This window comes from Ammospiza nelsoni, chromosome 4 (genome assembly GCF_027579445.1).
Source record: "Ammospiza nelsoni isolate bAmmNel1 chromosome 4, bAmmNel1.pri, whole genome shotgun sequence".
Taxonomy (NCBI): Eukaryota; Metazoa; Chordata; class Aves; order Passeriformes; family Passerellidae; genus Ammospiza; species Ammospiza nelsoni.
Genome location: NC_080636.1, coordinates 71,088,363 through 71,109,496, shown reverse-complemented (window position 1 = coordinate 71,109,496; position 21,134 = coordinate 71,088,363). Strand labels below are relative to the sequence as shown.

Below are 21,134 nucleotides of genomic sequence, written 5' to 3'. Positions count from 1 at the left end.
TCAGGCATCCTTGCACATCTCACCAAAGGCAGTTGCAGCCCTTGAGAGAGCTTGACCCATGAGTAAGGAACTTCCATTGAATTAAGTTCTAATTGTCCTAGTTAAAGACAATCCATGTGGCAGGATTTTGCTCAGGTGTTTTTAACCCCAACAACCCAAAATGTTGCTGAACAGCTTGGAAAAGAAGTCGTTTTGTTTAGCAGATAATATTTTATTTCAGTAGAACATACAGTAGTGGAAACAAGATGCTTAACAATCTTCAGTTTCCAATCAAAAGATAATCCAAAGTTCTGTAAACAGTTGAAGTGTGAGCCACACTTTTTCAAAATTTTACTTCTTATACCGCTAAGAAGTTAAGTGCAAACATTGGAAGTATCTTTTAACTTAATTTTAAATAGTTTCAAATCAATACAAAAAAGAAGTTGTTTTTACCTTTTTGGGCTTCTAGGCCATCAGACTGAATACGGTACTGAAAGAAGAAGGGAAGTTGTAATACTTCATAATAGAAAACATTCTCTTCATTAAGAATGTGTGAAGGAACTGCCTCTAGGGGATTGATTCAGATGGGATATTTTTTATTTTACCCTGTAATTCTGGGAAGTAAAATAATGCTTCAAAAAGTGCTGAATGGCTGTGGTCTTTAAATTACTTCAACTGTAATGCATCCAGTCATGTACAAAGTGATTAAAATGTACATGTCATGACACCTATTAAGACTGATAATTTTCTATTTGACCATCTCCCTTGTACATAGAGAGACATCTAAAGACTGGTATTTGTTGAAGTCTGCAAGCTGTAGTGAGCTACTTTTGGTAGCCTGTTAAGAAAAGTGAGGGAAAGACCAGCAGCAAGGTGCTGGGATACTCAGTCCAGTCTTTCCAGAGTAAGAAGGGAGAAACTGCCACTAGTTAAAGCTGGGGGACTCACTTGGGGAAAAAGAAAAACCAACCAAACAAACCAAACCCCTTATTTTTATTTTTTTCTTCACCACAGTTCTGGTTCTGCTTGAATTAGAATCTTAAAGATCATCTAGTCCCAGCCTCTCCCTGCCATGGGCAGGGACAGCTCCCAGTAGACCAGGCTGATCAAGGCCTTGTCCAACCTGGCAACTGCCTTAGAACTATCATTACCACTTCACTATTGCCTTTACATGAGTTAAATAGTCTGTAAATTTATAAAAGGAATATAATTTTCACTTGTTTGGCTTTGACAAAAATAGTTAACTGACCTAATTATGAAATTTGAATGTTTTTCTTACAGCTATTGCTCCTTAAAGCTTTTAAGAGATGATGCAGCCTAAATAGAGCCAGTCAGAAACTTTGAGAAGAGAATACATTTCTTAATGAGGAAACCTTTAACTGTTAAAAAATCACCTGTTGAAATGGGAACTTACAAAAAGAAAAAAAGAAAATACACACACACACTCACACACACATACACACACTTCCCCATAAATAGATGACTTTCAAACAATCTGCTTTCAGGGTGAGATGTTTCAAATGACAATTCATGCTTTTTCCACACTCTTGGCTTCTGGAAGAAAAAAATCCCCAAATATCTGATTTCTCATTCTGATCTAGGATGAGCTGTCGAAATGTCAGGTGCTGCTGTGAGATGGTGAAATGCCAGTTCTACCTGCAAACAGACACCCGGCTCCCTCTCCTTCCCGCAGTGGTTCAGGTGAGTGCTGATGTCACACCTCCCCATTTCCCTCGTGGCTGTAAAGCAGCAAGCCCTCGGATGTGACACTAACAGTGCCGATGTCACCGTGAGGACTCAAACGTCATTACGTGTAGGAATTCAGTCTTGTTGACTGTGTAGTCACTGAAGCATCAGAAGAGTCTGTACAAAGCACAGGCTTCGTAACCTTTGGCGTGATTTCATGCATCGGCCACATCTCTACCCAAATGAATGATGGACCGTACGGTTTCTGGCTGCCTTTACCTCTTTTGGATCTTCTCTGCCTGTAGTTGTACCAAACCTGGTGAATCATTTCTTTGAAAGGTCGTGTAGTCAAAGTGTAGAGAAGAGGATTCAGAGCACTATTTATTGGCAGTATAAAAATCACCACCCAAGAAGTTATGGTACCTTAGGGAGGGAAAAAGAGAGGCAGCTGTAATATGCACCCCAGTGTTTGCATTCTTTAGTTAGCATAAGCACTTGATGCCAATGCAGCATAGCTTGTTGGTGAGAGGGGGAGATCATGTGCTCTTAGGCTCAGCTCCTGGCACAACAGGTGCTTTTCTTTTTCTTCTTTCTGTTACACTTGCACTGCTTCTTATCTCCCTCTGTTTTCAGTACTCCCTGCAAAAGCTGACATTTATTATTCTCCCAGTAGTTCCATTTATCCCTCTTTTCTATGCCACAGCTCCCTATCTGCCCTGACAGACTTCTTGTTCTGGCTGAGCCCCTTTTTTTTGCCCCAAAGCCTTTTATCTCTGCTTTGCTCCTTATCTCTTCCTGTGATCTCCATTCCCCATCCTCTTCCCAGGACTGATAACATGCAGTCCGAATCATGCCCCTGATGTTCTGTCCTGCAAAACTATGCTCCATTCCCTGTATCCCCTCAGAGCCTGGTTTTCTCTTCTGCACCAGGACTTCTCCATTCCTCTTCCTGAAAAAGAGCATTGTATACATCTTCCTAATTTCCTTCTTTTCCTGTTGGTAAGAGTTTCTGTGTTCACTGTCTGCCTATGTCAGTCTGTGCACCTTTACAACATCCCTTTGTCGTCCTTTAGTGTTTGGGAGATAAGTTACCTGAGGAGCAGGTGGATAAAGGACAGGATTAAAGTGCTGAAAGATGCCAGTGGGTGCCCTCCCTTGTGTAGTTTGATTTATAAAATTGTTACAGAACTGTTCCAAGAGGCATAAAAACCTTAATTGACTCTCTTCTTCCCGGACTCCTCTCCATGCCCCTCTCCACATTTACAACTTTGTTGCAATATCGAGACATTCCTGTTGACACCCATCAGATTGGCTACAATTTTGGACACAAGCAGGTGCTTAGTTCTAAAACTGTCACATTGTATCACCAACACAAAGCAAATGCTATCAAAGCAGGTTTACAATTTGTATCAATTTGAACAGCTAGCTGTCACGTCTTTAGTCTCACAAATTGAGCAATCTTTAATCTGGTTCATCTATCACAGGACACCAATTTGCTGAACCCAAGATCACCCTGTGATTCAGCCAGATTTCTTCAAGGTTTCTTGACCTATAGTACGCCTGCTTCTACTTTCGAAAATATTTTCTTTCAAATATCATAGGTGGTTTGAGAGCTTCTTGAAGAACAATTTAAAAATATTTGAAATAACTGAATATTTAACATAATCAGTGTAACTTCCAGACATTTGAGATGCAAGCCCAAACTTTGAAAATTTCAACTCCCAACCCTCCTGGTCAGCGCATAAGGCAAAATCATCTGAGCTAAAACATTTTCTTGCCAATGTAATATTGTGACATACATCTGTACACTGAGTCTGAATCCGCTGTTGCTGATTGTTCTGTTCATGCTCACATGTCCTTTCTAACAGGGTTAACAAGCCCCACACGAAGAGGCTTTTTTCTGGCATCTACTGGTATTGCAAAGAGAAGGAAAAAATGAAAGTGCAATTTTAGTCTTTTAGGTTACACTATTTTTACATGGGAATATATTCACAGCATGAAGAAGATAAGCAGATCTTTATATGACTTAATGATTTGAGCTATAAATACTAGCTTGTAAAATAAAATAATTTTTTCAGAATAAGTTACGTTATTAAATCAAGATAGAAAACGCTATATTGTCCTAAGACATTTAGGCAACAGAAACAGCAGAAGTCCTAAGATAAGAAAAGCCAATGGAACTCAGTCGTGATTTTCAAATATATTTGTACACTTTATAGATATTATATGCAGATAGACTTGAATGATTTGAATTTTGGAGATTTTTGTGTAACTCAAAGGGGGCTAATCTTTCATTATTATAGTAATAGAGTTTAATCAAATAACAAAACTATATTGTTCATTATATTGTGTGTAAATATATAGATAGATAGATAGATAGATAGATAGATAGATAGATAACATTAAGTTAATTTCAGCAACATAGTTCATTTCATTAAATTATTTTTCTTCTGAAGTAGAAGGAACATTTCATGCAGGCACTGTTGAAACAGCCTCATAAAAGAAAGGACATACCTGGTATTTCTACTCGAAGTAAAGAAAGGAGTTTCAAAATAAAAATAGGTATCCAACATAGTGCATCAGTAAATACAATGAAGAAAAAACGTTTAGCAAGGATCATCTCTTTTTTAATATGATTCCGAATTTCAGTAGCCATAATAGCTGTCTGGTGAACACTGTAGAACATACTCCCATAGGAAAACACAATGATGACAAAAGCTGCCAAGTTTACACCTGTTTAAAAGTTAAAATTAATTATACCTTAAAAGAATAATTGCAATTCTACATCACCTATGTGCATTCTGGATAATAAAAAAGAATATTTCATCTAAACTGCTAGTCCCATGGAATTAAGTGGCCAGAAAATCTGAGTCTGTTCTCATCCTGAAGAGTGAATTTTTGTCTCTACTCAGGTATTCATTTTATTCACTGATAACTGGCAAAAGATTGCCATCTGATTAAAACTAAATAGTTCTTCTCTAGCCTTACCATTGCTCTACTTCCCTAACATAGTCTATTAATTCAAGAACATAATGAACAATAATTTCTTTCTACTTTCTCATCCCTTCATGCATTTTAAGATAAGTAGGCACACATCTAACACAGTAAAGTATTTATATTGGAAATAGCCTTTAAATGCTTGCTGGAGCATCTAAATCCAAGGAGGTGTGAACATCACAGCTATCTTAATTGTTTGAAAACTTGGTTCCTTTGCAGCTCTAGTAATACATAAATAAGAAAAGCAACTTACCTAAGAAAATCACAACAGAATAAATCTGACTTCCTGAACTTTCTGATTGTTCTGAGTGAAGAGGAAAACAGACGCCATTGGTGCCATAGTAGTTCCTGAAAAATTCCTTATTGCTCAGTGGGATAAAAGCAACAGCAAACCCGATTATCCAGATAAGAACCAAAATGGAAATTGTCCTGCATTTTCTGGGCTTCAAACACCTAAAAGGATAAACTATGCAGATGTATTTTTCCAAAGTCAGATAAGTCAAGAGTAAGACTGACACCTCTGTAGACAGAATAGCCAGCGATCCAACCAATTGACAGTGGATACTGTCCATCCACAACTGAGCGTGCTTGTTGTATTCTCCACGATATTTAAGATCAAAAGCTCCAATCACAAATAAATATATCCCCATCAGACAGTCAGCACCTGTGGGCACAGTGCTTAACATCATTATTTACACATCTGAATTTCCCATTCTCTCTGTACATGTATCTTGGAAAACAGACACACACACACATACACACATAAATAAATATGTAAGTATCTACTTACAAGTAAGCTACTACACAGTTATAGATATAAAATAGATATTAGATATCAAATCAATATTACATCTGGAATAGTACTATGAATTACAATTATATAATGAATTACAATTAATTAATTGTAATTACTTAATTATAGTAATTACTTAGTAATTAAGTAATTATGTTACTTTTTCCTTTTTTTGTTTTCCTTTTCATTTGGTCTGACAGTTCATGTTTCATACTTGTTTCCATTTTTTAAAGCTCTGGTAAAATTGTTTTGCAGATAGAAAAATATACAGCCTTATTTATAGAAATATTCTTGCAACCCTTTTTTATTAGGTGTTATTTCTTTATTTATGTCTATATTAACATTTGGCTTAAGAGATAATTTTCTTTGAGTAGGCCATCGCTGCTGAATTCAAGGTTATTTTTTCCATCTTTTGCTAGTTCAAAGTTCATGTGCATAGTCTTCTAAGACTAGTAAGGGGAGATGACCTGTCAACACAGAGCTGAAGTCTTCATGGGTATTTTGCTAAAAATTTTGCATAGTATTCAGATTGTTTCATGGGAAAAACAAAGTTTCAAAGTCACCAGCATGCTGCATTTAGAAATGTTGCAATAATTTTAGACAATGTTGACAGCTACCTCTCAAAATGCATCTAATTGCATTTGTGCAATACTTATCGACTCTTCTGTGTTGAGAGACTCAGGATTGCAGTGATTGTATTGCCAAGTACTTAATCAATAAACTTGTCATGCTTTCAGGATTAAAATAAAAAAAATCACCCCAATTTCTAATATTGGGGAGTTAGGACAAATTAATTTTCTATATTTGCATAAGCAATCTTTTGTTTGTACAAAGAGTAGAATATTTGAACACAGTAATTGCATGCAGAAATCACTACTTACTGAGGAATGCATAGTAAAATATAGGGGTTTGGGCATTTGAAATATTGGAATTTTATTTCTTCTTGCTGAAAAAAGTGGGAATTTGACAGAATTCCCACGGCATGAAAATCAAACACGAAACCTTCGGAATGTCCCAGCTGGCAAAGGCAGCATTTAACAAGACCTCTTGGTATATAAACCACAACATTTTGTGTTTTCATTTGCAAGGTCACAAAAGCAGAGTTAATCCAATGCTGGAAATACATCACTATACCATAATAACAAATATCATACACACTACAAGCAGACTAAAAAGATATTGTAGATATGGAGTACTCACAGCAGAGAGACATGATGGAGATGGCATGCAGCTTGTTCTCTGATCTGATGTAAGGCCTCATGCAGATAACAAAAATGTTCCCAAAGCAGGTAATGGCAGATACAACCCAGACAAACACTCTCTGTATGATGCTAGCTAAAAGATTCTCGAGGGAGGAAATGCCATCAGTGTTGGGCTTGCAGCTGCGCACGTGAGGAGCATACCCACAGTACTGGAATTTCTTAAAATATCTGGTTGTGAGAAACAGATGAGAGATCATTCTAGATTGGTTGTCAGAATACCAAAATTATCTAGTAACTACTCAGAAAACATATTCTGAAAGAAGAAAAGTAAATAAAAAATGGTCAGAATTTGACAACTGCTAACGTGCTGCTTTTCAAACATCTTTTGAAAAGATGTTTTCAATTATCCAGTATTCTGTAATTGTAAAATTCAGGCCAAAGAAAGCAAACTTTCTAAAATAATCTACTTACATGTGGGAAAGGTTTCTCAAGGGACTGAACATTCTCCTCTGGATGTTTGCAATTTCAATGCCCTCCAAGCTGCTGTAAAAATACATTCTCAGTAAAAGGCCATAGAAACTCGGTGGCAAAACCCCAAATTTTATGAGCATTGAGTTGTGATTTTATGATAATAGGAAAGTAAAGAAGAACTTTACTCCATCTAATCTGTCAACCCTTTGTAACCTGACCAAAAAGTCCTTGTAAAATCTGGAGTGGAACAAAAAGGAAATGCAAATAATTTTAATAAACTCACTGTTCTTCCAGATTCATGAAGAAAACTCTTAGTGCTGCACTTAGTCATGAGAATTAATGAATGTCTGATTAATATGTCGCCCTTTCAAAGTACTATTCTACTGATGTTCTTTCATCATCTCTGGGGAAATAAAAACTTGTTCTAGTAATATTTTTACACACCTCTTCTCTCTTTTGTCCCAGGGACTGCTTTACTAGACAAACAAACCAACCCAAGAACTCAGTCTCTTCTTTTTGTCAAAACCAGCAGGAAGCTGGGACACAGAACACAGCATGTAAGAAAAAATGCTGGCTTTTTTGTGACACACAGGTGGGATTCCTTATTTTAAATTTTATACCTATATATATGAAAGCAGTAATATTTTTTCCCCTGCAGTGCTAGATCAATAAAATTTAACTCTGTAAGATGTTCTTTTAGAACTTCAGGTTCTGTATCCTTCCAGTCCCTCCTATTCCCTGGTTACATGTGCACCTGATCAAGGGTCTTTGGTTCTCCTTGTGGGGAGCCTTAATTGGATTTATTGTTCAAAGATTTGAATGTAATATTCCTGTGCGTTCTGAATTCATCTGGGCAAAAATGGAGAACTGGTTAGTTGATGTGCCTTGGTGGGCAGTTTTGCTGGCAGATGTGAGAAAGTCCCAACAAGGAATTGTGCCACTTTTATTTAAGTGCTGCAATGAATCCTAGGGAGTGCTTTCCCCGACTATTTCCACTATTTCAAACAGATAAAGAGGGAACTGGTGTCCTATAAACTGCCAAAACACAGTTGTCTGTTGATCTGTCTCAAGATTTAATAGTTTTTTTAACTAAAACAGGATGAAGGCCATGATCACTGATTTGTATGAGTTCTTTGGTGTTAAATAATAGATAAAATGATAAAATCATGCTGTAGCTTGACTGTTAAGGAGATAATTGTTTATTATTTTCTGTGCTCAGTTCCTTATTTTCATAACACTTATAGATTTAGTATTTTCAGTTCATTAGCCTTTTACCAAATTTAGTTGAATTTGGCCAGGGGATTCCAGTCACTGTGAGGAAGCTGGTTTGATCAACAAAGGTATGTGTAGTGCTGGCTACAGCTCACACATAATCACATCAGGCCAAACCATGAACTCCTACTGCACTGCTGTCCAAGAAAACCTCTGGTTTTTAATCTCCACAACCATTGCTAGTAGGGTTTGTTGCAATAGGACAAGGGGTAATGGTTTTAAATTAAAAAAGGTCAATTTAGACCAGATATTAGGAAAAAATTCTTTATGAATAGGTGGTGAAACACTGGAGTAAGTGGCCTAGAAAGGTGGGAGATACCCCCTGCCTGGGGACATTCCTGGTCAGGCTGGACAGAGCTCTGAGCAACCTGACCTAGTTGAAGATGTCCCTGCTCATTGCAGGGGAGTTGAACTAGAGGACATTTAATGGTCACTTCCAGAACAAACTTTTCTGTGATTTTGAAGTGATGTCTGACAAGAACCAATGCTGTGCTACATACCAAGTCGGTTACTTCAGAGCCGAAGTGACCAGTGAAGAGGTACTTAAATCTACTGCAGGATCATTTCAGAGTTGCAAGATTGTTGCTGCACTCTCTCAGAGTTTTAGAAAGAGCTCTGCTGGCAGAATTCAAGTTAGAGCTACTGTATTAGTGCACTTGCAAAACTCCTCCTAAACTCCTCAGGGGCAATTTCTTACAAAACATATTCTGGATCATGTTTGCCTGAGGGAGATGTGCAAATCACAAAGAAAATATAGCTAAAATATAAAAACTTGATACTTACAGGGATTTGAGTTTAATTAGAAAATCAAACTGGTCTATTTGTATTTTCTTGATGGGGTTGTAAGAAAGGTTCCTGTAAACACAACAAAAATAACTTTGGCCACATTCCTTACAGCTTGTTCTAAAAATAAAGTCAATCTACTTTTAAATTCTGATATCATGTTAGGTGTTTCCATGAAATTATTAATTTCTTATGATGTAGCCAGCATAGCTCATCTTGTATGGACTAACAAGATCTAGAAAAAGGTAGAATTTGAACATGCTGTCTTTTGGGACATGAAAATGCACATCTTTGACAAAATTATTCTGGACAAAATGCTATATAAAATTGCTTTTGGTGTGTTTTTTAGGCAGAGCTTAAATGATGCATACAAACAAATGTACTCTTTTTTGACACATATGACTGAAAGCATCATATCAAATGAGGAATGTACAGTTACGTATAATAATAAACAAGAATCCTTACAGTTGTGAAAGCTCCTTTAGTTCCTTAAATATATATGGAGGAAGTGATTCAATCTTGTTACTACCCAAATCTCTGCAGAAACACACAGATCACAGTAAGTTCTTACTACACACAGTAATTTTACTGAATAGTTTTGCAGTTTCAATATACACAATTTTATTTGTCAAATAAGATATAATTTATTCTATAGGTTATCTGAAATCTGGACTATAAAAGAATGATGTTAAAACACGGTGGGAAGCTAGAGCTATCAGATCTTGCTTTGTCTCATTAGTTCAGATATACTGTTAGATGCATAATTTATTGTTATTTCCATTGAAAAGAAAGTAAAATACCATTAGTTTGACTTGCAGAAGCTTACAAATTAATTAAACATATTGTTTCATGATGGGAATGTATCCACATGGGCTAAACTGAATTTATTTCTACCTTTCATCTTACTTTCACTGTGCAGAAATCCTAATAAAAGAGGAATAAAGGTCTCAGTCCGACCAAAACTGTCAAACTGGCCTAAAAGACACTGAAGGCACACATGCACCTAGATTGTAATGATAAAAGGATAATTAATATTATTATATTCAGGGAACATAATGTGAGAAAAGCCCCAATATGATTGGTACAGATGATGTATTTTATTGATTATTTCTTTCCTGTTAAATATATCTTTAAAATATAACCTAAGGAAGGATGTCATCTCCAGAGCATGTATGAAATAGAATTTATGATGAATGATATTCATATTATAAATCACAAAACTGTGATTTATACAAATAAGAGAAGAAATCTACTCACAATTCATCTAACATCTGGAGAGAAGAAAAGCTGTTTTCATTTAGGGAACTGATTTTATTTCGTCTCATCACCCTGAAAGAATAAAACAAACTTATGTTTCTTCTTCTTGGTGTCTATTTAATTTTGAATATAAGATTTTATAAACTTTAAAAGTTCTCTGTTCTCTGCATCTTCAAATATTTGCTCAATTCAGTTAACAAGCTAATTGCATCTAGAAGTTTGCCATTTTATCATTTGGTAAATAACTTTTCTTTTTGCCTATACATGCATGTACTTCTACATATATATATGTACACATACACACACGTGCATCCATGGAAGGCTGATGCAAATTGCCTGAGGGCAGGAAGAATATTAAGTGGGCTGAAAGACTTGTGACCTAATCCTGTCTCAGACACAGGTACAAGGTTGTGAAATTTTTCATTCACCCTTGTTTCATCTGCCACTGAGCTTAGAAAGCCAAGAACATGGGTACTGGAGAAGGGCTAAGAATTGAAAGTGACAGCATGGAGCCTACTGATCTACCAAAAAGTAGAAGGGATTTTCTGAAGATGGTTACATCATCACTGAAGAAACTTTGGAGAAAATTCTAAAATTGACGAGGCAGTCAACCCACCAGCCAATCAAAATAACCAACAAGCTATGAATTTTTTCTGTTTGCTAGTTCTCATCATGAGATCTTTGACTCCAATACAAAGGACATAATGAAAATTTCTGAATCTTAGTATCACCTAAAGTCTCTTCAATGAAATATTTTTATATATTTCAATGCTGAACTTCGCTGTAAAATATAAACAGTGGATATTCTGTGTGGTGCTCACTTCAAACCAAACATTTTAATTTAATATCCTCAAGAGATGAATAACCACCATACTCAGGAAACTTTTCTATTAGCTGTAATGAACCACTTGACTGTTCAGCATAAGCACATCTCACTCTGGCTAGCCAGCATATGCAATTACTTACAGTACAGTTAGAGTGCTGCAGGACATGAAAGTGGCATTTTTCACGTGATGGATATGGTTGCCTTCAAGGTCTCTGGGATACAAAATAACCCCATCAGTCACTGAAAATAAACTCAGGCACTTATTCTAAGGTAATTGAAGAAAACTACTACCAGAATTTGACTACACAGAAGAGAGTGGGAGGCAGACATGTAACACTTCTGCACACTCAACTGATGACTTCAGGCCATCAGCCCTGCAGTGACCCAGCGGGCACTCTGCAAGATCCAGCTCCCCATAAGAAAAAGTGGTGTGGAACTGCCATACAAAGACAACAAAATAATATTTTCCCACTAAAATAAGGTAGACTTACAGCCAGTTTAATCTTGGCATATATTGGCACAGAGGTTTGTCAGGCAAACGAGCAAGGGAATTATTCATCATCTCTCTGAAAAAAAAAAAAAAAAAAGAGGATTAGTACAGCTGGTTATATTTGCACAGTTACATCATAGAAAAATGCATGTCTCTTGTGCACTTCTGAAAAAAAAAATACAATTTTGAATAATTTTGAAATTTCTTTAATGTTCACGTATTTTCTCTGTGGCATTCTGTGCAGCAATATTTTATCCTTAGCTTGCTAATGTCCAGGTAAAGGAAAGATGTTCACTCCACATCACTGCTATTGAAATGAAATATAGAAACCCCGTACAAACTCAGTCAGAACGTGTAACTTCTATGGGTGATGGAGGAAGTGGGATGTGGGGGGAGGTTTCCCTCTGGCATGCAGGGGAGGACGTTCCCTCATCTTTCAGGCTGGAGAGGGCAGTGGCAGATCACAGACAGGGTCTTGGGGAGGGGGGTCAGGCTGCCACCAGGGCAGGGACTATGGCATTCCTCCTGTCCCAGCACGGCTGTGGAGGACACCTGGAGCCCAGTGCTGCAGCTGCCTCGGCCCTGCCCTCTCAGTGACACCTTTTGTCACTTTCCTCACCCTTCTCCCTATACTTTTCCAGACATTCCATGTCCCCTGCTGCCAAAATCCTCCCACTCTAGCACATTTTGCCTGGGGTAAGGGAAAGCTGCAGGGGTACTGCCAGCACCCTGAGGTGAGCAAGCATAGTTGGTCTAAAAAGGTTTTTATATCTGTATGCCCTTCTTATTCTGTTCTTTTAAATAGCACCTTTTTTCTCTTGTTTCATACTTACAGAAGAATAAGGGATTTGAGTCCATAGAATGTTAATGGATAGATCCGATTTATCCTGTTGTTTTCAATTATCCTATAAATTACAGCAAAATATGTATCAGATTGATAATTGACTGCAGTCTTAAATTGAAGAGATAATAAAAGTTAACAAGCTTTGTAGTGAATTTCTTCAAAAGTCCAGTCAAACTACTTATAAAAATGAACACACTATTCCTTGATGGTTTAACATAATAATTTCCTTTCAGAAAAAATTAATTAAAAAAAGTAACTTGGGGAAAATAATTTCTTTCAACTTAGAAAAATGTGTTTTCTTTTGAGGCTTTTAAATCCTTTGATCAAGACACTTTGATAGGATTCTCTGTAAAAACAAAGCAGCCCAACTTAACATTATTCTGTGGCAATCCAACAGTCCCAAACAGGCAGGAGAATGTAAGACAGTATTTGCTTATTTTTAATAAATTATTCAAAATCTCTCTGAAAAGCAGTAATGAGCCAATATTTCAGGTAATTTTGTGTGGACATTTTAAGCACTATTTACAGGAAAAGACCTGCCCAAAAAATATCTGTCTACTGTTTTATAGTACCTAGGTTACTTGCTACATTCTTTTGTAACGAGCAATTACTAATAAACATTTTTTGCCATTGTTGAAAGTCATTGAAGTCATTAAGGCTCAAGAGCTATTTTCTGCTCTCACCAAAGCCAATTGCATTTTTACCTTACACAGTGTAACAGGAGTTCCTTAGTTATTAGCTAGTCCAAAGTAATGCTATGCACAAAAATGAAAGCAATAAAAATATTTAACTATGTATAAAAATTAATTGGTTATTGAGTAAATAAATATACAAATAGAAAAACAACATACAGCCATTCAAGTCTGTGAAGGTCTGCAAAGACAAAAGGCTCCAAACTCGTTAACTTGTTGTTGCTCAGATATCTAAAACAAGACCAACCAAAGATGAATGAATGGAATGATTATTTAGCAGCAAACACATGCAAATGAGTTTTAAGATTATTTTTCCTTGATAATATGCCAGAATACTCCTATTTTTAAAATATTTTTTATTTTACCTTGGTAATTTTCATGCCATTGCTTGAGAGCAAAACAGGACTCTCTCTAGTGAGGATTTTAAGAGCAACGGTGTACAGCACTTTGTCTTATCTATAAGAAAGTACAGCCAGCTAAATATTTTCATATTTTAGACCCTTTCCAGTTTCCTTCTGTGGAGTGATTTCTTCCATGAAAGTTTCCAGGATCCCATTCAGTCTTTGCTAAGGATATTAGTCATAAATGTAGATACCAGAATAATGGAAAAAGAAAAGCTGAAAATGAATGGGGAGGGGTACTATTAATGGTCTGGGAATATAATAACAGCAGCTGTAATAACAGATATTCAGCCTCACTTGTGTGATGGAAACAATAAGAGGTACAGCTTTGTAAAACTTTCCTTCTGAAAACATTGCAGTAAAAGTTCTGAACCAAACAGTGCAATTTATGTGTTGTATCTTTCACTGAGCATTTCCCTTAAAAGTTAGAAACACTTTTCAACAAGTTGTTGCAAAATAAAGAAAAAAAATGTTCCTTTCATCACCTATACTGGTTACTTTGAATTGCATTTGTAAACCAAAACACTGTGTTAAAGAATTTTCACCCATCACAAGCTCTCACTTTCATTTTACTCTTTCTTCATTCCCTTTGGCTTTCTGCAGTGTAACTACCATACTGTCTCCTTCTTCCATCCTGAGGATTTGGGGAATAGAATCAAACTATGGAGCCAGCTTTTCTTTTCAAAATACTGTCCTGCCAGATAAACTTGCACAGTGACCTCCTTATCTGTCTTTGCTTTCTCAATTCAATCATTGGATTAAAGTTTTGGACCACTTTGCAAGTTCCTAATATGTAATCAGGGAGAGAGAGATTCTCAGAACTCTGCCTGCCACTTTTTACTTCAGTATTCTAAAAGCAATACTTACAGTTTTGTCAAGTTGTATAAGCCTTTGAAAGCACGTTCAGATATGGCTCTGATTTTATTATTCTGAAGATACCTAAGAAGATACAAACCCAAAACAATTTATTCTCTAAACAAGTGAAGTTAAAGTGAACATAAGTAACCAATTAAAATCTCTCAGCTAAACTGAATGCACATTTGATAATTTAAAAGAAGCTGTTATATTTGTTACACCTTGAATTTGTCAATGACCATTTCATAGCTATAGCTGGAAAGATTTCAAGGTTGTTTTTAAAGAAATTCACACAAAGAGCAAAATTACAAAAACCATTCCAATGGATGCTTGCTTTGATAAAATCAACAGTGTAGTGGTGCTTTGAAATCTGCTTGATTGGGTTCTAGCCTTGCAGGGCTCACCTGTGTGATCTCTGTAGTTACCAAGATCTCTGCTGAAACCAAAATTTTGCACAGTAAATGTAAAAAAAAGATTTTTTTGAATTTTTTTGTGGTATTAGAGAATTCTCAAAATATTGTGTTAGTAAGATAATATATTTAAAAATATCCAGCAAAATTTATTGATCTCCTGTAAACTAAAGATACTATTAAAAAAATTCTGTATTTCTTTATCTACTTTGATGAAGTAATGAATTGAAAAATATCAACTGCAAATGCTAATTTTTTTTCAAATAATTTAAAGGCATTATAACATTATTCTCTGAATAATATTTAAACATAGGTACTTTAAATAAAATTCCACCTAATGAAGCATGTAGATGCATTTCTGCTGGAAAGCAGTAAGGAATTGGACATTGGTTTTACAAAATGGGTTTCTGCCAAACACTGCTCAAGATCTATTGGAAAATGTAAAATTATCAATCAGAAGGGTGTGAAGTTGATATTAGAATCAAATTTTTTATGCATATATAGATAGGTATGGATTTATTTATTTATTTTAGTGAAAACTTACCTTTCAGGAATTTAAGGGACATAATGGGAGTTAACTTTCAGAACACAAGATGGTGCTGCAGTGTAGCACAGTTCCCGTGAAAGAACACTTCGAATAGGCTACATAGAAGCCCTACTCCACACTTCTGCATTTAATTTTTATTTCACTACTTCTATATAAAGAAAAATTGTTTAAGGCTATGATTTTTGAATGGTATGTATGTTACACACTGGAAAACATAACACAGTATTATGTTGCCATAATAATTTGACTTTTTGGGCATTATCAAATCAACACTAGACATAATTAGGAGTGAAACCATGTGCCATGGGAATGAACTTTCCATGATAATGGGAAGTTTTGTTTCCAAACTTTTTGCCAGAATAAATCAATCAACTTACTTTAATTTGATTTGGTATATTTATTATACATGTAGCATCCTTCCGACAAAATTAAAATTTAGTATTTTTCTGGTATAAACCAGTCTATAAACATAAACCATTGAATATGCAGAAATTATGGCCTTGCAAAAAGACAGATGTCAAATCAAGGTACTTGAGCCAAACAGGACACATGTGAGGTACCAAAAGGTGAGACAAACCAGACTTTTCATACTTAAATGTTAAGCTCCATGTGTGTTCATATGGAAGGAAAGGAGGAATATTTAAGACACCAGGTAGGTATTTTATGTTATAGCACTCCCTTACAGATTTTTAAGATCTTGGTATTTCTTGAAAACATCAGCAGAAAGTTTCTTCAGCAGATTCCTCTGAAGAGACCTGTAGGAATGAATGCATACAGTAAAACTATTGTCCCAGGTTCCTACAGCACTTTTGTTATTTAATAAGGGCAGCTCTCACTCTGGCAAACAACAAAAGCAACATGAAACCATCTGAACATGCTAATTCTGTTTTTCTGTATGCTTGTATCTATTTAAACAGTAAGAAAAATATATTATAATAATAAAAAAGTCCATGTCCCCAGGAAAAACTGGCAAAATAATAGTTAAATCTAAGAATGAAAAAGATTTGAATATAAACTACAGATTTGTTTCAAACCTCAAATGCATACAGAATGTATTTCCCAGTTCATGCATCCCTATGTCCCGTCTCCACTGGGGACACTTAAGTGTCCTGTCAAGAATAAAATTCCTATAGAATGTGGTTTGATTAGAAGAGAATTTAGCCTGAAATCCAGCTGAACTCTGCTGTTTCTACAGCTAGAACTGGATCAGTATTTTTGAACTCTTTTTCGACCCTGAGCCCAGAAGCCAGTTTAAAGAGATGTTTGACATTCCACATCAGTTTTTGTTATGAAGGGTTGCAGTGTTTGAACGTGGACCCAACAAGGAGAACCTGAGCACAGGCTGGTACCAAAAGGAAAGATCCATGACCTGGATCTGTTGGGGAGCTCCTCAGGTGAGGACATGGGGTGCTGCTCCCTGCTCACCACACCTAAAACTGCTTCTCAAACAGCAATGTGCAAATCAAGACCACATCAGCCATATTCTGGTCTGTTAAAAAACAGTTTGGCTTACAAATACATATCTGCATGATGAGTCAGACCAATTAAATCCTTTTAAATAACAGCGTATTCAGAAACATCAAATGAGATCTAAATAGATTTGCTCCAGCAGGGACTTCCACCAAGTTCAAAGTTATTGACTTTATTGACAGGAACACAGACTAGGAATATTGGCATGATCACAGAAAAAGAAACAGGTTCGATGCATTTTGTCTTAAAAGGAAGCATTTCTTTTGTAGATTTTCCTTTATCCTGAAATTGTTTGTAGCTCAAGTCACTGTTGCAAACATGAAATGATCAGTTCACAGAGTTTTTTGGTTCCTTAGTTTTTTTCTCCCCTTTTGTGTAAGGAAAATCTGTACTTAAAATATTAAGGTACTTGTCAACAGAGAGACACAGTGCTTCCCAAGCATCAGCTGATGATTATTTTAAGGCTGTAGTTGTAAAAACTTGTAGGATTGACAGTCAAACCTGAACAGAGCAAGAGACTAGGTGACTTCTCTACTTACAATATGGTTATGTTTGCAGAGACGGATGGGACAGCACGTAGTTTGGCAGCATCACAGAAAACCTCCAGGCCCTGGCAGGTGCACTCTGCTGGCACATCTCCAGCCACTGCAGGAGAGCAAGAACATGGTCAGGGCAAAGGGTGGCATGTGAGATGTGATGGCATGTGGAGAAAAGAAATAGGGTACAAAAGAACAACAAACACAAAGACAGACATAGCAGGCTCTTTTAAACACAATTAAGGCACATGGTTTTTACAAAATCGATTTAGACTTTGGAGGAATCTAACAATAAATATAAAAGGACACAAAAATTATATTACTGCTGTGAAAGAGCTTGTAAAAGCTCTTAGGCATGATATACAGGAATCTGGAATACGATTTTTTCAACAATTCTTTAGATTATTCAGCAATCTTATTGCTAGAAGGAACACAATTTCCATGGGTGAAAATAGGCCACAAATGGGTCAGGAAGTGTTTGCTCATCATAGTAGACAGAAGAATCAAAAAGTCTGTGCAAAGAGCTGTGTAAATGGAGGAGATTTGCAAATTTCATTTGATGTACAAAGAATGAACTGGGAGCAATGTTGCCTTCATTTCACTCTGAAATGTATGCCAGTTCTATGGTCTCTCCAGCAGTATCAGCATATTTAGATAAACATTTATATTGTCCTCCTAATTGGCATATACTAATTAAAATATGTTTGACACTTTTCTTGCAGAAAATGAATCATCCTTAATGGAACTGAAATTAGCTTCAAATTAGCATTTGTCCATTTGAGATATTATGCTGTTTAAATAAATTGAAACAGCACTAAATTTCCTGCTAAGAATATATTTGCTCTGTATTTCTTTCTAGGAATCAGCAGTAATAAAATAATATCTGTAATTTACTTACAGCACTCAGGTGTCTTTGTCTGAAATGCATACAGAGACTTCAGTTTATTGTATTTGTCCTTTGTATAATGTTTATCAAATTGCAGAGACCATCCATTGTTGTCCTCTAATAAAAAAACAAACAAAGAAACACACAACATCAACAGACCACAAATAGAAGATATCAAAATATAAATGGAAGGTAGAAATATCTTCACTTAATGTAATTGCATCAATTTTTGTCTCATTAATACACATCTTTATTCCAGAGTGTTTCACACACCATTAGAAAACTTTATACAGCTGCTTAATCTTACATGTCAAATGATGTGCGCTGCATAGAAGTGACAGCTTATTATACCTTCAATAACATTTGCTGTGACAGTCACATTGAAAAAACATAGTTGTGACTTCAGAAATTTATTTATGTAGGAGCCTAAAAATGAGAGAGAACAATATTTTCATACTTCCTTAAACATGCAGGTTTGCCACTTTGTCCAGGAAAGTTGAAATGATTACCATGACTCTGACTAGTCTGTACAGACAGGCTTCTGCACTATCACAGCCTATAATTTCTTTCCTGAAAATCTAGAAGAAGGCCAAAGGAGCACTGCTTTTCAGGAGAAGAAGGGACTGGGTGTAATGCATTCGAGTCAGAATGTTCATGTTAAGCTTAATATGCATCTTAAACAAAGCATGATTCCATATTACCCCTTTGGTCACTGTGCACAGGTGTACTGGAAATGAGTAGTTTATGGCTGTAAGAGTTAAGTGTAAGAGCAAACCTTTTAGTTCCTTCCAAAGAATGGACATTTCAAGATATAGTGGTGCTAGAAATAGCTACAGATCTGTTAGTTACTTCTTTCTTGGAAATCTATTGTGTATCTGAGACCTGTAAATTGACTGATCAGGTAGCTACTTTCCAAACAGGCTGGGAAGGGAACTTGCCTTTAAAAACTGTGATTGGATTTTAGTTTTCTTACTTTGAGTCTGACTTTAGTTTTCTTAATTTGAGTCTGACTTCTCTTCAGCTTTTAAAGCATCTCCTCTAATGAACACACAGCAGTAGCAGAAATGCGCCTTGGGATGGCACTCACTAGCTGGTGAGCCAAAGCATCCATGACAATTGAAAGCAGCACACTTTAAGGATATATACTGCAAAACAACATTTCTATGAGAACACTTAGGATGGCTCTGCTTTGTTAGTAGAGTCTTAGATTTACCTTTATGACGTATTGGCAATAGTCTTTACCCCTGCAATTTCACAGGTTAATAGTTTAGTTATACTTAAATACAATTCCTCATGGACATTTCTCTATAAATCTTTATATTTAACTAAGCATTATTATAATATATATAGGCTTCAAAACAGGCAGGGAGAAATAAAAAGTATTTACTTCCTTGCAAATTTTCCTACTCTAAAATGGCTCCTCATTTTTCATGCCACATTACAACTCAGTTGTTGTTTTCTCAGACAGGCAGGGAAACGACCTTGAAAGCATCTCCTGATATCTGCCTACAGATGAAGCTGGTTTTGAGAGATGCTTACCTCTTTGCTGTCTAAGCTGAAAAGGTGTGTTATAGGTACTGATTAATGATAATATGGAATATTAAGTAACTTCAGGCAAAATAGCCTTCATCTAGTTATTTGTTTGTTATGCATAAATCAAAAAGATGAAAGATTCAAAGCAAACATAAGTGCCTGTCTTCAGGAATTGCTCCAGTGAGAGAAAAGACAGACCTGATAAGACATTTAAGAACATTTTATTAACTTCCTCAAGAGCACCTTGCATCCATTAGCAGTTTTGCCATTCTAGATCATTAAGCTAATATTCAGAAACAGCCTAATGTATTTTGGACAAAATGAAAGGTATTGGCCAACCTGCTCCTGCCTGCTTTAAATGCTCAAAAGAGGATCAGTTTTAGGACTGCCTGCAGCACGGAATCTGTAATTGATGAAGTGATGAGAATAGATCCTTTGTCAAGTGGCAAGTGCATTAAAACCTACTGCCCTGTAGATGGGACCATAATGAGGTTTTCTCTACCACTGTTCCTGAATATTTAACTGGAGCACATCCATTGACTTTCATTTGTATGACTGGACTCAGCAATATGTGGGAATTCAACTTACACAGAGAAAGTAGGATTTTTAAATAGAAACTTGGGAAAAAGGTTTAAAAATGAGATTATTCTTGAAGTATAAATGATACCAAATGAATGCTTTGCAGTCAGGGATATAGTATGAAAGTACTCTTGGATTTTCTAATTCATTATTATGTTCATAGAAAGTGGATATATGAGATTTTATTCCACATTTTTGTACTTTCAAAATGCCTTGTCATGTGACAAGAAGTGACCATCACTGCATTTCACATCTGCATAGAAAAAGGATGAGAAGTGCCTCCCACACTAACAGGAATGATGGAGCAGTTTGCTACAAAAGGGAAGTTCCTCAGCATTTTTGAGGAAGTCTAGAGGCAGCTGTGTATTTTTGGGTGGCCATAAGAAAGAAGGGGAAAGACTCACAGAGAAGATGGATAATTTTGTACTAGAATCGTTCCAGCTGTTTGGTGTTTCTAGTGAGTTCATTTTAAATAACGGGCTTTTCTTATGGCATGCTTTCTACTAGAAATAAAAAGACATATCTGAATATAATAAAACTAGTTACTAAACATCCCTTGACCTCCAGAAATATATGCTTTGAGCCAAAATTTGTGTCCAAACATGGGACAGTCTCTATTTTATTC

General features: G+C 36.0%; 1 protein-coding gene across 1 annotated transcript in view; it reads right to left on the bottom strand.

Annotated features, from left to right (window-relative positions):
• Positions 1-1,708: 1,708 nt before the first annotated feature.
• RXFP1 (relaxin family peptide receptor 1) overlaps positions 1,709-21,134 on the bottom strand; it is a 50,366-nt gene continuing 30,940 nt past the window's right edge. Inside the window, exons 4-19 of the mRNA XM_059470546.1 lie at positions 18,410-18,514; positions 17,515-17,620; positions 16,189-16,260; positions 14,561-14,632; positions 13,452-13,523; positions 12,590-12,661; positions 11,758-11,832; positions 11,407-11,478; positions 10,441-10,512; positions 9,649-9,720; positions 9,184-9,255; positions 7,129-7,200; positions 6,656-6,885; positions 4,916-5,326; positions 4,180-4,398; positions 1,709-2,088 (exon numbers count right to left, since the gene is read on the bottom strand). Coding sequence (XP_059326529.1) covers positions 1,787-2,088; positions 4,180-4,398; positions 4,916-5,326; positions 6,656-6,885; positions 7,129-7,200; positions 9,184-9,255; positions 9,649-9,720; positions 10,441-10,512; positions 11,407-11,478; positions 11,758-11,832; positions 12,590-12,661; positions 13,452-13,523; positions 14,561-14,632; positions 16,189-16,260; positions 17,515-17,620; positions 18,410-18,514 — 2,096 coding nt within the window. The 3' untranslated portion in view covers positions 1,709-1,786. The remainder of the gene's footprint in view (positions 2,089-4,179; positions 4,399-4,915; positions 5,327-6,655; positions 6,886-7,128; positions 7,201-9,183; positions 9,256-9,648; positions 9,721-10,440; positions 10,513-11,406; positions 11,479-11,757; positions 11,833-12,589; positions 12,662-13,451; positions 13,524-14,560; positions 14,633-16,188; positions 16,261-17,514; positions 17,621-18,409; positions 18,515-21,134) is intronic.